This window comes from Narcine bancroftii, chromosome 6 (assembly GCF_036971445.1).
Source record: "Narcine bancroftii isolate sNarBan1 chromosome 6, sNarBan1.hap1, whole genome shotgun sequence".
NCBI lineage: Eukaryota > Metazoa > Chordata > Chondrichthyes > Torpediniformes > Narcinidae > Narcine > Narcine bancroftii.
The window spans coordinates 68,818,732-68,836,359 of record NC_091474.1 but is presented as its reverse complement, the minus strand read 5'-3'; the positions used below and the strand labels follow the sequence as shown (position 1 = coordinate 68,836,359).

The 17,628-nt window shown below is 39.9% G+C and overlaps 1 protein-coding gene across 1 annotated transcript in view; it reads right to left on the bottom strand.

Moving 5' to 3' along the window:
- LOC138736174 (CUB and sushi domain-containing protein 1-like) overlaps positions 1–17,628 on the bottom strand; it is a 2,349,200-nt gene that overhangs the window by 1,028,925 nt on the left and 1,302,647 nt on the right. Inside the window, exon 8 of the mRNA XM_069885244.1 lies at positions 11,908–11,985. Within this exon, the coding sequence (XP_069741345.1) occupies positions 11,908–11,985 (78 nt within the window). The remainder of the gene's footprint in view (positions 1–11,907; positions 11,986–17,628) is intronic.

The following is a 17,628-nucleotide window of genomic DNA, read 5'->3' as shown; positions in this document are numbered from 1 at the left end:
AAGGTCAAGGAACTCTTAGCAATGAAGTAATTGTGGACTTCTGAAGAATGAGAGAAAATTGTGTAATGTAATAACAGACGCTAGCTCCGTTAAACAGTTTAGAAATTATTCCACACAAACTAGATGAGAAAACAGCAGGCTCCTTCAACAAAACTGATTATACCAGGATTACGCTCATTACTGTAAGTAGTGGAAAGGAACATCAGCCAACAGAGAAAAGATCAAAATGGGAGAACAAGAGCAGTGTCTGTCAAAGCAGTATTCTACACTTTCCCACTCTAATTGCTTAATTGGTCATTTTACCAGCAGGCTTCAAGATGTGGTCAGCTCTGAAATAGAACTCAAGTGTGTGGTACAATAACAATTACTGTGAAAGGTGTGAAAGGTCCAACCTAAATCATACAACTGATGTGCTCAATGCCCACAGGATATCAATTATTGCAAAGTATACTGGATGCACAAATAAGTTCACACTTAACTACAAAGTGGAATGATGTCTCTTTTGGTGCTCCTCCACGGGGCCCTCCCTGCCCCGCCATCTCACCTAATTGGCCCCGTGCAGGTTTAGAATGGGGCCAGTGGAGCTCTGCATGCCACATGGCGGTACACATGCTTGGCAGCCCAGACCACCAGGGTTGTAGCCTCTGGGGGGATACACAGGGCTGCAGAGTGGGAGAACATCTCCCCTGATCGTAAGAAGGAGAAGCCCGAGGGACCATTACCGCAAACAAGTGAGGGGCTCGGGGGCTGAAGGACTCACACCAGGCCATGGTCTGCTGGAGACCGGCTCATAAGAACTCGGGATCCATAAGGGTAAAGCAGGGCTCCCTTATCACATTGGGGGTTGGGGACCAGGGGCCACGGAGAGTGACTCAAACACTTGGAACTCGGGTTCACTGCAGGAATGGACAGGGTATGGGGGCACAGAAAGTTTTACTGTCAGAGGAGGTGGTGGAATCCACAGACATGAGGCCTCTGAAGGGACTCGCTTTTGCTTTCTTATCTCCTCTTGGGAGGGAAGATGGTATAAGACGTACTTTGTGTGTCTTGGCAGGCAAACAGAGGAGTCCCATCACACTGAGTGCTGCCACACCTCAGGGCTGTGTGCTTACTATACACACTGTTGACTCATGACTGCACTGCCATATTCAATTCAAACAGAATCATCAAATTTGCAGATGATACAACAGTAGTTGACCTCATTGAACAAAATGATGTCAGCTTACAAAAATCAGATTAGGAGGCTTGTAAAATGGTTGGGAGGCTTGGAAAATTGTTTGGGAATAATAACTTGAACAAGGGCAAGTCAAAGAAGCTACCTATGGACTTCAGGAGAATGAAGGCTGAGCACTGACAATTCAACCACATCAATGGCTCCATTGTAGAGAGTGGACAGTATAAATTCCTTTGTATATAATGGACAACCTATCTTCGTCCACATCACCACCTTATTAGTCAGGAAAGCACAGCAGCACCTATGCTTCCAGAGAAGGTTGAGGAGGGCAAAACTACTGGTCCTCATCTTGATAACGATTTACTGGAATGCAATAGAGAGTGTCCTTTCTGACTATGTAATTGTGTGGTATGGTGGCTGCAACACTTCAGTCCAAAACTCAGTAATGAGGATCATGAACATGGCCGAGAAGCTCCCTGGGGTCTCTTTCCTCGACTGAGGTCATTCATCAGGAGAGTTGCCTAAAAAGTCAGGCTGAAAGAATTACTGAGGGTCCCTACCTTCCATCACACAGTAAGGTAATCTATACCATCAGGGAGAAGATAGAGGAGCGTAAAAATCTGGGCTGCCAGGCTGGGAAATAACTTCTTCTCACAGCTTCTGAGATTGATGAACAGTGTCGTGTGACCTTGGATCTCTTGTAAATGAAATGAGTAAATTATTCTAAATATATAAATATATAAATAGATAAATATATTATATCTTTATATATAGACATGATTATGTGCTGTGCATTGTGGGTGTATGTGTGTGCACTGTGATCTGGGGAAACACTATTCCATTTGATTATATGTGTCCAGTCAGATGATAATAAACTTGGACCTGAAAACACATTTTGTGTACTTTACAATAAAGGAGTCCTGCATTTGTATTATTTGGGCTGGGGTTAAATTTGACCATGTGGTTGGCAGTGCACGATTATTCATTTTGTCCCTTCAATCTCCAAAAAAAGATGGAAAGGAATGAAGAGTAGACAGTGGGAAAGAAAGAAAGAAAGTTGTTTAAATGAAGGAAGTTTTTACTTGTGTGGAGAAGAATGAAAGGAACATTGAAGTGATGTAATGATAGTGATCATGTTTGCATGGCCACTAGCAAGGCCTTGATCATAGTTACTGTTTGATTAGACTTGGCTGCCAGCAGGGGGCCAACACACAGTATGCAGATCTGTAATGGAGGCTTGCAACTTCAAGGCCTGCCTCATGGTGCTGTTTACAGCAACTGTAAAGAACCTTTTCCTTCATCCATGTGTTGTCAAAGAACTCACATATACAAATACAAGATGAAACAACTGCCTCTTCCCATGGGCAATGAGGATGCTGAATGACCACAGGAATGGCTCACACTAACCATCTGAGACTGTCATATGTACCAAACAATATCTATCTATTTATTTATTTGTATCAATGAAGTGCTTGACCTGTGCATGTGTTGTTTGTCTGTACAGGTGTTAAGTCGGGTTGTGTGTCTGTATGTTTTGCACCGAGGACAAGAGAACACTGTTTCGTTGGGTTGTACTTGTGCAATCAGATGACAATAAACTTGACTCTTTGTCACGTGGGTTTGGGGGAAGCCATTGGACTAATGGCAGTTCCCTACATAAATGACTCCATGTTCAAGATTCCGATCTTCGGTGAGTTGCTGGGAGAATTCTCCTGAATGCACTCTGATATTGGACTCCTCTTAAACTCCACTACAAGGCTGATGCCATGGATGAAGTCAGATCCCTCAGCTCCGCTGACTCCAGTGATGGAGTCCTGATGCTATGAAATAAGTCACAAACACACCACTTCACATGACAGATTAGTAGAGTGAACACTATTAGTTTCAGTAGGTTAGCTCACTGTTTTTTCTTAATTTTAATTGAAAAAAAAAGAAAATTTCTTCCAGCTTAAGGTGTTATTGAATAAATCTTGTTGTTTGTTACTTTGATCCAATTATTGAAGTACATTGCAAATGCTTTCAGATATCTCCAACTCTCTGATGTTTGATTTCATCAGTAAAATGACTGGAATGTTCTATAGGTGAGGCCAATGAATAAGACTTGTGAGGCTCCCACTCAGTGGTTAAAGCACTGGTCTTGTAAACCAGGGTTTGCGAGTTCATTCCCTGCTGGGCCCTCCTTTCTGTGCGCACTGGACAAAGTGGTGCCTCTATGTCTTCACTTCGATAGACAACATTAAAGAATTTCATGTATGTTACATTCTAAATGACAATAATGGAACTTTTACCTTTACCAGTGGACTCCAAAATCCCAGGGAGCTGCCGAAAATAAGGGCAGCTGTGACAGAGGCACAGGGGTCACTGTGCACGGCACTCAATGGCAATAAGAGTCAGGGAAGTAGATTCTTTAAATATCACTCCTGTTGAGGTAGCACAGAATTCCGGTATTTTTTATTCACTAACATTGCATGGATGCATTTGTTATTTCCTTAGAGAGCATTGAAGGGAGTTTATGGAGGGTACTCTTCCTGATCTTCTCATCAATACAAATCCTGACAAGGCTGCCTCAATAATTGGTGTTGACATATTATCTTTAATGCGGTGAAATGTTCCAAGTCACTGCAATTATGGTACCAAACATCAAAAAAAGGGAATTTGTTGGAGAAGATTCAAGGATAGTATCTATGTTCACTTGGGAAACTGGGGACTGATTATGTGGGGGTCATTGCAGTTTTGTGTGGGGGAGATCACGTCTCATGTTTCTGATTGAGTTTTCTTTGAGGAGACCACTCAGATAACTAATGAGGGGAGAGTGGTGGGTATGGTCTGCATGGCCTTCAAAGCTTTTTTGACAAGATGCTGCAAGGTGGGCGGGTCTTGAGTGGAAAAGGCACAAGGAATCTGAGGTGCATTGGCAAGTTGGATCCAAAACGAGCTTGGTGTTATGGGGAAGATTTGGGAAACACATAGGTGCAACAGGCTATCTAGAAATGTTTTGGGGAGATAAATTTGGAGAGGATTTTTAGGGTAGGTCACATGCAAAATACTGAGGACATAGTGGCTTCTCACATCTTTTTGCAAGAGCATTGAAGAGTGCTCAGAGAGGTCACTAATGGATTCTTGTTTACCCAAAAGCAACAGATGAAAGAGAATGCTGGCTCCACTATTGTTTGCAGGAAACTTGCAGTTGTGAGAGGGTCATGTGGTTTTTACAAGCAGAGAGAGTCAAACAGGCTTTCTCTCAGTCTTAGAAGGTGAGAGATTGAGAGAGAGAGAAGCAGAGATCACTTGACAGTGTTACAACCAGCAAGAAGTTATTGGGACTGGAACAGGACAAGATGGCAAGCTTTGGAAGACAGCCTGGTCGAAGCCCTTGTAGTTCATGCAAGAGGAGAGGACTGGCTGTCTAATGTTTCACTTAGAATAAGGGAAACAAAAAAGAACTCTGTGGTGACCTGAAAGAAAGAGGTTATCATCTGGAGAACCCTGAGGGGGCATATTTCTTCAGCAATACACTGAGGTGAATGATGAAAGTACATCAGTTGTGGATGTCCTGGAACAACACATCTCTCTTTGAAAACCAACAAGAACCTTCCTGAGTGGTAACCATTTACCTTTCGAGCACCAAAGTCTGGTGAACTTTATACATGTTAAATTATGTGCACAATATAAGAATTGCCTTCAACAAGTGAACTTGGACGAATGAGAAGTGAGATTGGGTGAACCAAAGAACTTTTCTGAACTTACACACACATTACATACACGTGTGCTTAGTATTAAAAGGGGGGTTAAGTTATTTTAAGTTAAGTTAATAATAGATAAGTTAAAGTTTGATTCTGTGTTCATGTTTAAAAATAATTAAAACCAACTAGTGTTTAAGTAACCATTTGTCTTGGTGAATATCTATTGCTGCTGGGTTTATGGGTCCTCTGGACTCATAACATTTTATGGGGGCTCATCCGGGATTGGAACCTGGGACCTCTTGCAGATACTGAAATCTGAAGCCAAGCACAATCTGCTGGAGGAATTCAGTGAGACACGCAACATGAATGGGAGAGAAAGAATCATCAATGTTTATGAGCCAAAGCTCTTCATCAGGACCTCTTCAGTAAACTCAAACAGTGGATGGGTGTTTTGCAGATTAAATCTATGACAAGTGGTGTTCCACATGAACCAGTGATGGAATTTATCTTGTGTATAATGGTTATAAATAACTTAACAGAGAATTCAGCTTGTATGATTGATAATACAAGATTGATACAGTTATACATAGTAAAGAAGGTTGTCAAGGCATACAGCGGGACAAGGGTGAACTGGACAGTGGAGTGGAACAACAGCAGATGGATTTTAATCCAAATAAGTTTAAGGTAATGCATTGACGGAGTCAAATTATGGTCAGATATGTAAAATATAAGGGGCTTTTTAAGAGGTAATGTGCAGAAAGAACTCGGGGTTCAAATGCCTGAAAGTGGAGAGGGTGGTGAAGGTCTTTGGTACACTTACTTTCACATTCTGAGGCAATGATTATAAGATTTAGGATGTCAGCACTTAGAGTATTTATACTGTTCCAGCCATTAGATAGTAGAGGAGGCAGTGAAAGCACATGTAATTATAATCTTTAAATGGCATTTGGACCGTTACAAAAGGTGGAAAGGGTCACAGACTAATGGGATTAATGTGATAGAGATCAGTGTCAATGTGGAAGAGGGTGGGATAGAAGAAGCTGTCTCTGCACTGTAGAATTCTTCAAAACCTGCCAGTGAGCCAGCTCAAGAGAGATCAGAGAGGTGACCGAATGATGCACGTTTCAAGAAGTCAAAAAAAGCTCAGCCAGGTCGTTCCAGAGAACTCAGATGGCAGGGTGACCACCGTCATGTGCGAATTGGAGAATGGCAGATGTTTCTGAGATCACAAGATGTGAAATGAAAATGAAAAAAAAATTTAAAAAAATCTGAAAAAGAGAGGTTGGAGTTGATAAATGAAAAATGCATGAAAATTCAAATCAGACATTTCGGACTGAGAAATTAATTGATAGAACTAAACAAAAATATTATGAATTAGGAGAATGAGCACATAAAGTATTAGTTTGGCAACTGAAAACAGAGAAAGCATCAAGGACTATTAATGCTGTCAAAAATAAGTCCAAAATTTCTTATAATCCACTGGATATAAATGATTCATTTAGAGAGTATTACACTAAATTATATTCATCTCAATCACTGAATAATGAAGGAGAAATTAATGAATTTTTACAGAAACTTCAACTTCCATCTTTGAATTGGCAAGCTCAAAAGGATTTAGATTCACTATTTATGTGGAAATAAGTTATTAAGGGTTTAAATTCTATGTAAAATGGGTTAGGAAGGAGTTAATAAGGAAGAATATAAGATTAGTTTGTTTGCAGATGATGTATTAATTTATATAACAGCTCCTGAAAATTCTTTAATTTCTTTATATAAAAAGTTACAAGATTATGGAGAAATATCTGGTAACAAAATTAATTGAGATAAAAGTGAAGTTATGCCATGAGTAGAAGGAGATAATGATCGGTGTAAATGAGTAGCTCAATTTAAGTGGACACAAAATCCGATTAAATATTTCGGTATTAGAATTGATAGAAATTTTGATAATTTGTATAAGTTAAATTATGTTCCATTATTTAATAAAATGATAGATGATCTAAATAGATGGAATGACTTACCTTACTTTAATAGACAGAGTGAACTGTATTAAAATGAATATTTTTCCAAGGATTCAATATCTCTTTCAATCTATTCCTTGTTCAATACCTCAAAAAAAATTTTTTAAAGATCTTAATTCAATTGTTAGGAACTTTTTTTATGAAAATGGAAAATGAATAGGGTACCTTTGGAGAAATTAACTTAGAAATTTGAATTGGGTGGTTTACAACTTCCACATTTTCAGAATTATTATAAAGTTGCACAATTGAAATTTATTAATGGAATGTTTAATTTAAATAAACCTTCAATATGTGGAAATATAGAGTTAAATAAAATTGATGAGAAATTTATGTCAGAATTTATTTATAAATGGAATTCAAAATTGTTAATCTGTAGAGACTCACCAATATTGAAGCATTTCATTTGAAATATGGAATAAAATTGATTATGAGACAGATGGAAAGGGAAAGAACTCAGTGAGAATGCCTTTATGTCAAAATAAACTATTTCCTTTTACTGCCAATAACCAGTTTTTAAAGATATGGAATCAATTGGGGATTTTAAAAAATTGAAGATTGTTTTGAAGCAGGGAAGTTTGCATCTTTTAATTGGATGAAGGAAAAATATCCATCCCTAGTAATATTTTTTTTTGTTATTATCAAGTTAAAACCTTTTTATTGGAAAAATTAGGTCATAGTTTAAAATTACCTGGATGATCTGCTTTGGAATTATGACTTACTAAAGAAGAAGCAAATAAGTTTATTTCTGAAATGTTTAAGTTATTGCAAAATAAAGTGTCTCAGTTAAATGTTCATAAATCAAGATTAAAATGGGAATCTGAATTGAACAGTAGGATATGTGAAAAAGTTTGGAGGAATTTATGTAGGGATAGTATGATGAAGGTTATAAATGTAAGATGTAGATTAGTACAATATAATTTTATACATCAACTATACTTAACCCCTCAAAAAATTAAAGAAATTTAATTTAATTTCCTCGGATTTGTGTTTTAGATGTGGAGAAGACATAGGTACTTTTTTTATTCGACTTGGATACAAGTTAAATTATTTTTGGAGAAAGTATTAAAAGTGAGTCTTCCATTTGATCTAATGTTGTTTTTCTTCGGGGATAAGTTGATTGCATTAGGATTAAGATTGATTATGTATCAAATTGAATTTTTACATTTAGCTTTGGCCGTTTCTAAAAAATGTTTGGTCATCACCTGGAAATCTGACTTTATTTTGGGAATGCAAAAATGACATGCTGAAATGAAATCCTATATTCCTTTAGAAAAGATAATGTATCATTTGAGGGATAAATATCATTTTTTGTTAAAGTATGGAGCCCATACTGAAAAATTCTTGGTTTGAATCTTTCAATGTGTTCCGGTGGGCGTCTTGGTTTCAACAGCCAAAAAGATTAATGTTATTGTTTTTAAATGATGGTCTCCTTTCTTATTAGTTGGTAGAAGGGGAAGGAGGGTGGGTGTTAGTGGGGTGGATAAGGGAGGTTGGGGGTATTTTTATTCAATTACATAGTTTCTGTAAGAATATGTTATAATTGATGTTATATGATTTAAAAATTATAAATAAAATATTCAAAAAAAGCATCTCCAAAAAAGGAGTCCAACTCCCCACCCCCCAACACTTAATGTCCATTGGCATTACCATCAATACCCTGTCACTGGACATCACTGGACCTCACATATCTCCAAAATCTCTCACTTGTTGACTCCTCATGCCACACCCTGGAAACCGCTTCAGCTAGCGGACAAAAACAAGTGAGGTGGTGGTGTCATTACTACACCACTGGGTGATCATCCCAATGATGAAGCAGGTAGAAGAGGAGACATCTCCCGACGGCTGCAAAGGCGGATGAGGATGCCCAACAATGGGTGGGGAAGCTTGCGAGCACACTGCATGGACTGCCGTGGACCCACAACACTCAGGGTCTGTCTACCTAGCGTGTGAAGCCTGGATTTGGTGGACTCTCCCTTGGCAGAAGAAACCATTTCTGGTTCAACGGGCAGTGTGTGAAGCCTGGATTTGGTGGACTCTCCCTTGGCAGAAGAAACCATTTCTGGTTCAACGGGCAGAAAGGCAATTCTGAGCAATGCATTGTGGAGTGCTAAGAGGGCACAGTGAGACACACACAAAACACTGCTGGCTATCCACTGTATCCTGACCTGTCTCCAGCCGTCTCGATTATGTCTTGCCACTGGGTCCAGATAGGCCAGGGTGAGAGAGAGAGTCTGACGACCGGCGCAACACTCCCTCACTTTAATCCAAGTCAAGTGCAAGTCATGACTTATACCCCACGCATTGAAGTCATGGTCATCTTCGACTATGAAGGACGAACAGCAACAACAACAACTACCCTGTCATTAACATCCTGGGGATTATGAGCTATTCAAAGCTGAATGCATAGTTTTGTTTCACTTTCTGTCAATAATCTGTAGTGATGCAATTTCTGATCTAGATTGAACCCCAAATGGAACAAGGTCTGCCCTTTTCCTTCCCAAACTCATCAAGGTCAAAGATGAAATCAATGATGGGGGCATCCAGCCTGCAATCCTGTCAGTATTGAGTTTAGAATGGCACAGATGCTGTTTCTACCTCGTCAGTTGGGCTGAAATTCACTGGGAATCTCTGGTTGAAATCTCTGACAAAGTAACATTTAAGCAATCACTTGAAGGCACCTCCAGACTCCCAACCTGCTCTTCAAGCTGCTGAGATCTGACCATCAGCTCATCCTATGGTTCTGTGTTTCAACTCTTAAGTGTGAGATGAGTTAATGTCCAAGGATGGTGGAGGTGTCTCTTCTCAATGGAGCCAAGCAGTAATTAGCCCATTATGTCTGATTGGCAATGCACTCAGAAATATTCAAAGTCCATTCTGACTCACTGGATCAGCTGTAATTGACCTGCACATTCACATGTACAACAGTAGTGGGAGTAGGCAATGGAGTCTGCCTGTTATCACCCAAAAATGACACAGACCCTTTAATCCAAGGCACCCTCTGAGCCTGTAACTCCATGGATTCATAGCCTTAACTTCCATGGCCTTTAGATTAACACTCATGACCCTAAGTCTGACTCCATTAAAAAGTTACCTCCCAACAGTCAGCATGAGGAAAATGATAGTGACCTCGCGATGCCATTTATTCGCTGCATGCAGAAGTGCACTAGGTTTTGCTGCACACTTCTCCACTTCATCCCAAAGAGATGTCAGCTGGAGAGGAAGTGGGTGAAAAGACAAATTCCTTCACTGTGTGACACTTCACATTTGAAACTGCCATCTAGAATGTCAAGGCATCATTTTGTTCACTTCTAACATGTTTGCCTGACCCTAAAATGAAGCTGGAGTGGCCCTGCCAGGGTGCAAGCCAGGGGAGAGTTGATATGGAGATCCGTCTGTTGCCCGTGCAGTGGGACACCCCCGCATTCCATGCTAATGACAGGTCCAAAGGAGCGACGAAAGTCGATACAGTTTGGTGCCAGCAGGAGTTGCCGTGCCTGCGCTGGGTACAGCAGTCAGCCGCCATCATGACTCCAACTCCGGATAATTCCTCAGGCTTTACTCCCAAGGTCTTTACTATGAGCGGGTATAGTCACAAGGCAGTGGAGGTTTGAAATCGGAGTTCTCCTCTCCTAGGTGAGTTATCATTCATGGTTAACATCCGGAGCAACTGGTTTCAAGATGCCAGTGGCCTGCATTTGCCTCTTCTGTAAGCTCTGCCAGGCATAAGAACTACGCCTGGAGTGAAAGCCGAGAGTTGGACTTGGTTGTCAGACACTGTTTGAATTGCATGTCATTGGTGGAGCAGTCGGAGCTCATCCCTACTACCACCCTTTGGCTATGTCAGCCTTTAGAGCTTTTGTTTTTCAATAATCTCTCAATTCCTGGTGCAACAGATGAAGGTTTATCTCTTTGTAACCCCCATGTTAACTGATTAGTAGCTCAGCAATGAAATATATCCTTACCATCTGCACTCTTCTCAATATCGAATTCAGTGATTCACTTGAAATATGTTTCAATTATAACATCTTGGGATCTGATCGAGAACAGGTTGCATCTGTGACCATCATGTTCAGACACTGCACAACAATCCAATCAGCTGGCATGACAACAAGAGGACTCAGAAATGGTCGGGTGTTTTCAATCTTTGTCGTTGACTAGTAATTATACACCCTGATTAGGACATTTATTTTATTTGTATACTTAATGTCCACCCAAGTTCCAGTACAAAAGCAATTAAGATATCTGCATCTCTTTGAAAGTCATTGCAGTTGACATTGAAAACTTGTTTGCTGCCAAATACTTCATCACAATATGGCAGATGTAAGGATTACATTTTGAAACATTATCACATTTCCAATTGTATTTGTAGTGAAAGCAGAATAAATACAAATAATGAGAAGAGTCCCGATAAATTCTGCAAATTATCAGAATTAAAACTGTACCATGGACCATCTGAGATTTCAACCAGTTTGAAGACTAACCATTAAAAGTGATATCAACTCCAAGGTCCTTAATTTCCTGAATGAAGAAGTCAAAAGTGGACTTGTTGGAGTGATAGCCATGTTCCAACTCATCCAAAAAATACTTGATAGTTGATTGTTTGGTCAAGACCATGGTGTTGAGGTGGAAGCATCAGCTTATATGTTTGTATAATATCTATAGGTTATAATCATGTGTAGACATGAACACCACCAGCCACAGATGGTCACAGATGTTGAAATGGCAAGGAACCAATTATGAACTTCTCCACACACCCCCTCCCCCAAAATAACTTAAATTTAAGGTAAAACAGATGATGTGACCCAAATTTGTACTCAACATGGGACAGTTGGAAAGGCCAAAAGCAGGGAAGAGGAGCAGAAAGTTGCTCTTTGCCAAAAGAACGTGTCAAAAAGACATGCCATACCTCCAATCCCATTACCAATCTTCTCTCTGGGAAAATGTGAGCAGAATTTTAACTCAAAACCATCTTTGTGCGATGATCACCTGAATTATTGTTGATAGATCATTTATTATTTGAAAGGAGACTTACAGACAGAATTCTTGTGGTTGCTGTCCTTGCTGGGAAGAACTTTCACTCCTCGTGATTTCAGGTCAATCGCCTTTTTCACTTAAAAAAAAGAGAAAAAAAAAGTTGAGGAAAAAAAAGTGCAGCAAAATAAACTGTGACCAAGTTTATGTCCTTCATTTATGTGTGGTTACAAACCCATGTGGAAAACTTTATTCCCACTAGTGCAAGAGTGTTTTACCCTTGTGAAGAAACGGTAAGGTTTTCAACCATTCTGTTGATATTTCTCATCCAGAAAAATAAAGTACTTCATGAAAATGCAGTATATTTTTGTTTTTTCGCCTTTTCATTTGCTAATGTTTTGAGTCACCTGGAATAAGGGTTACACACAATTCAAAAGATGTCTTTGGAAAATTCGTTTCCCTCTTCTGAAGAAGGTTTTGGACATGAAATTTGACCACTTCTCTACCCAGAGATCATACCCGATGTGAATTTTTTGAGGTATTCCCTCCCTTTCTCCAGCTCCATGTAGAAATGACCTCTGTCATTGAGTGGTTTTATTCTTTCTCTTGCTTCAATATAAAATACCTGGGGAGTCTCCTTAATTTTACTTATCAAGCCCGAATTTGCCCGGAAAATAAGTTTCTTTTTTTCAGCTTCTTCTTCTTAAATCTACCTTGTGTTTAAACCTTATAATTGTGAGCAACATTTGCATTTATTTTTTTTCTTTTCTGTTGGTTGAAAGTAACAGTTGATCAACTTATGGGTGACCTCTTCAAAAAATTAATATGTTGGAAAACAATCGGAAGAAAAGGAGCAAATATAATGTTGAAACATTTTTTTTAAAAAAAGGAAAATATGAAAGTAATAAAATTCAAAAAGAAAGGAGAAATTTTAGGGGAATAAAATAAATGATCTCTCCGTTTACAAAACATTGATATCTTCGTGATACAATATCACTGGCTCTCCACTCTGCTCTGGATCACCTCAAAAACAGCAATTTATACGTACGGCTGCTCTTAATCGACTACAGCTCGGCCTTCAACATCATATTCCCTCAGTGCTGGTCAAAAAGTTACAAATTCTGGGCCTCTGTACCCTCCTCCCCAACTGGATCCTTGACTTTCTCATCGGAAGTCCACAGTCAGTACGAATTGGAAACAATGTCTCCTCCTCACTGATCATCAACACAGGCATCCCCCTAAGGATTTGTGAGTAGCCCACTGCTCTACTCATTATACACCCATGACTGAGTGGCCAGATACAATTCCAATGCCATCTACAAGTTTGCCGATGACACCACAGTTGTCGGCAGAATCACAAATGGCAATGAGGAAGCATACAGGAGGGAGATGGATCAGCTCGTTGAATGGTGTAATGATAACAAAACCAAGGAGATGATTGTAGACTTGAGGAGAAAGTCAGGGGAACATGACCAGTCCTCATCGAGGGCTCACTAGTAGAGAGGGTCAAGAACTTCAAATTCTGGGGTGTCAACATCTCCAAGGATCTGGCTCGCCTGAGGCTATACTTTGAGAGTGTCAAAGGAGATTCGGTTTGTCATTGAAGACTCTCAAAAACTTCTACAGGTGTACCATGTAGAACAGTCTGGCTGGTTGCATCACTCTCTGATAAGGAGGCGCCAACTTTCAGCCTGCGACATCACAGGCACCAGACTTCACTCCACCGAAGACATCTACATGAGGTGGTGTCTTGAAAAAGCAGCTCTATCCTCAAAGACCCCCACCACCCAGGTCATGCCCTCTTCACTCTGCTACCATCGGGGGAAAAAGTACAGGAACCTAAAGATGAGCACTCAGCGACACAAGGAAAGCTTCTTTCCCCGCTGCCATCAGATTCCTGAATAAGCAATGAACCAAAGACACTGCCTTACTTTTCGTGCACCATTATTTGTATAGTAATGTCGTGCGATGGTTATAATATGAATGTTTTCACTGTGAAGCTGCCACAAAACACCAAATTTCATGACTTGTTCATAACAATAAATCCTGATTCTGATCTTGCCTCACTCCGAGTGTTGAGGAATTATCCACTCTCTAAGTGGCCTGACAAGGTACATGTGCAGTTGGGTTCAGAGTCAGCTTCCTCTGATCTGCCTCGCTTATGTCACAGAGACATTGTGATACATTCTTTTTAAAAATTCATTCAATGCAAAGTCACAAAACAAACAAAATCAGAACAACCACACAGATCTATGGTGTAAAATACGAAAACCAAACTATATGTTGATGTACAAAGAAGGAAGAATGAACACATGATCACAATTATCAAATTCTGCACTATTGTTTATCAATATAAAATTGCACCCCATGCTGGTCCTTCATAGAAAAGTAGGAAAGAGAAAAAAAAGAGAAAGACCCCTCCCCACCTCCCTCAGAGGGAAAGGAACAAAGAAATAGAAGAGGAAATTCTCCCATGTAATGGGACAAAATGATCTGTTTTCCAAAAGCATTAATTATCTACAGATGAAACATAATTCGTCCAGAGATTATTTCCTCCCTTAAAGGATAAATTCTTGACATAAGCGTCGCTAGGGATACTGGAGATAGTGGTATTGGAGTCTGGGGTGGTGGGGGTGGGGGGGGTGGGGTGAATCCTCAAAGGTTAATCCCAGTGTATCTTAAATATGGGTTCCATATTCTTAAAAACATGTTGTAACAATTCCTGAGCTTGTAAGTAATCTTCTCCAGGGGGACACAACTATGCATTTCTGACTTCCCGTGGGTCAGACGCAATCGGGCATCAGATGGCTCTGCATTTCATGGCCACCGCTAAAACGAATTTAACAAATTTCAATTGATATTTTGACAGCCTCATTTTAGTTTTTATCTCTGCCAATTTCTCCAATAAAAACAATTCTGGCACCTGAGGGTTTCAAATTCTGGTAATTTGTTCGAGGAGATTCCTCAAATCTTCACAGGCCGGACCAGCAAAATGGATCAATTTCTATACCGAAATCTGATTCCCATCTCTCTCTTGACTTATCCAGCTCTTTTTTAGGGGCTTCCACCTTAAGAAAAATGTTTTGGAGATAAATTTCTTTGTGATCCCCTTTCGAACCAGAGACTCTATTTCAGTACATTGTGATGAGGTCAGTGCTGGGCCTAACTTAAATAAGATCTTAACCATACATAGCAGAAAAAGGATGTATTTAAAACTCCAAATTTATTCCCAATTTGTTCAAATGTCATAAATTGTCCCTGCTCAAAACAATCTTTATTATATATTTGATCCCACTCTGAGATCAAGTTTCGAGAATTTCATTATCAATTGTTAACGTAATTAATTTATTTTGAGCTCGGGGTGTTCTGGGGTGAGAAGCCTCCCCTAAAACCTGTTTCCATTACGACATATTTATTGCACTCACCACCTCAACCAGGCCTCTCAGGTCAAGTTGGACAATGGTGCTCTATTGGGGGCAATAGGATTCTGCTGACACTTTATTTCTGGCAGCTCAACTACTTCACTTATTGCATGAATCACCATTGCTGGGAGGTAGATTGTCCATCTGCCTGAATTTAAACTGAGGTTGCGGGCAAATATGAATTACATTTCCCAGCATGCAATGCACGTGGTTGTGTGGAGACCGGAAGTGACATATGATGCAGGTCGTTGGGAAATTGGTTAAAGCAGCTCAAGGAAAATAAAGTGGGTTAAGTGTTGACTCCACGTAAAGTCATTCTTCTTGAAAGAACAAGCATTACAGTTACAAGGGCGAACTCTTCATGTATGAATCACAAGCATTATTGCTCTCTCAGGAACTTAGAGAGAGAGAGAGAGAGAGAGAGAGAGAGAGAGAGAGAGAGAGAGAGAGAGAGAGAAGAGAGAGAGAAAGAGAGAGAGAAAGAGAGAGAGAGAGAAAGAGAGAGAAAGAGAGAGAGAGAGAGAGAGAGAGAGAGAGAGAGGGAGAGAGAGAGAGAGAGAGAGAGAGAGAGAGAGATCTATTTATATATATATCTATAGATATCTATATATAGATATAGATATCTATATCTATATAGATATCTATATCTATAGATATATAGATATATTTATATAGACATATATATATGTCTATATATAGATATATATATTTGTTTATCTGTCTATTTTTTAGTTATTTATTTTAGGTGTTCGCTTTTCAATTAGATTCAGGTCAAAAATAAAGGTTTTGATTTTTTTTCCTCACTTGCATGGAGATATATTGCATGCTATCCAGGCAAGTCAATCAATAATTAAGTACTGCTATAATTAAACAAAAGAGCAGTTTCACAGCAAGTCAAAGAGTGTAGGGTGCAGTGTTGCTGGAACAAGGTGCAATGACTGAAGAAAGTTGCTGTGGTATTTCTGGTTTGTAGAAAGTGTCTTATGAAGCAAAGTTGATAGAGCTTTGGAGCTATGAATGATGAGAGAAGACTTAACAGAGGTATACAAGTTTATGAGGGGCTTCGATAGATAATTTTTTTTATCCCCCAGGATACCAGAAGACATTTGTTTGAAGTGAGTGGAAGAAAGTTTAGGGGAGATGTCAAAGGTAAGTTCATTTTTACACAGAGAGTGGTGGGTGCCTGGAATGTATTGCCATGGGTGGTGGGGGAGGCTGGCGCAATAAGGTCATTTAAAAGACACTTAGTCAGGAACATGGATATATGAAAAATAGAGAGTGATGGGTGTGAGGTCAAGAAGTACTGTGGAGTAGGTTTGCACAGGTCGGCACAACATTGTAGGCTGAAGGGCTAGTACGGTGCTGCAATGTTCCAAGTGCTATTATCTTTAACCGCCGAAATGTCAGTGACCCTGCCATTAAGCAGCTTTAGTTATCACTGGTACTGAGCATGACAAACTGAGTGAAGGTTTATCAGGATGTCGCCTGGGATAAAATGCTTCAGTTATGAGACTGGATTTGGTGTTGCAGGTTTACAAAATAGGGAGAGGCACAGATGGGGTAGATGGTCAGAATGTTGTCCCCATGGCATTGATGTTCAATGAGGGATGACTGAAACAGTGGTTTTCAAACTTTTTCTTTCCAACCACATCCCACCTTAAGCAATCCCTTACTAATCACAGAGTACTAATGGCCTAGGGAATATTTAAAGTGGTGTGTGAGTGGGAAGAAAAAGTTTGGGAACCACTGGTCTAGGGCAAGAGGGCATAACTTCAGGATAAAAGCCATCAAATTTCTTTAGACAGAGGGTCTTGATTTTGTGGAGCTTGTTGACACAGGCAGCTATGGGAGTGAGGTTATTGGGTGTATTTAAGGCAGAGATTGCTGATATTTGATTAGTCAGGGACAAAGGCAGGGAGTGGGGCTGAGTGGGAGGATGGATTCGCTCATGATTAGAATGGTGGAGCAGACTCGATGGGCTGATGGATCTACTTCTGCTCCTATATCTTGTGATCTTGCAATGAAGACAATGGACCAAGTGTAGGTCTGTTGGATGATTGCAGATGTGTTATTGATGGTTACCATGGACACTTGTGGTCTCAAAGTCCTGTTTCAGTGCTGTATGGTTTAAGGATCTATATATTCACAGTTAATCGGAGTTTCAAGCTGCTGTCAGCTCAAGGGTTGAGTTTACATGCCAAAGGCAGCAGCTGTTGAATTCACAAAACAGATGATTCTTTCACAATCATGAAGTGTCCATATATGTGTACGCCTGTGAGAGAGGCCTTGCCACGCAGACCAGGTGGCCAGATACACTTTACATTAGCACGAGGTTCCTTTTCCAAATAAAATCTGCAAAC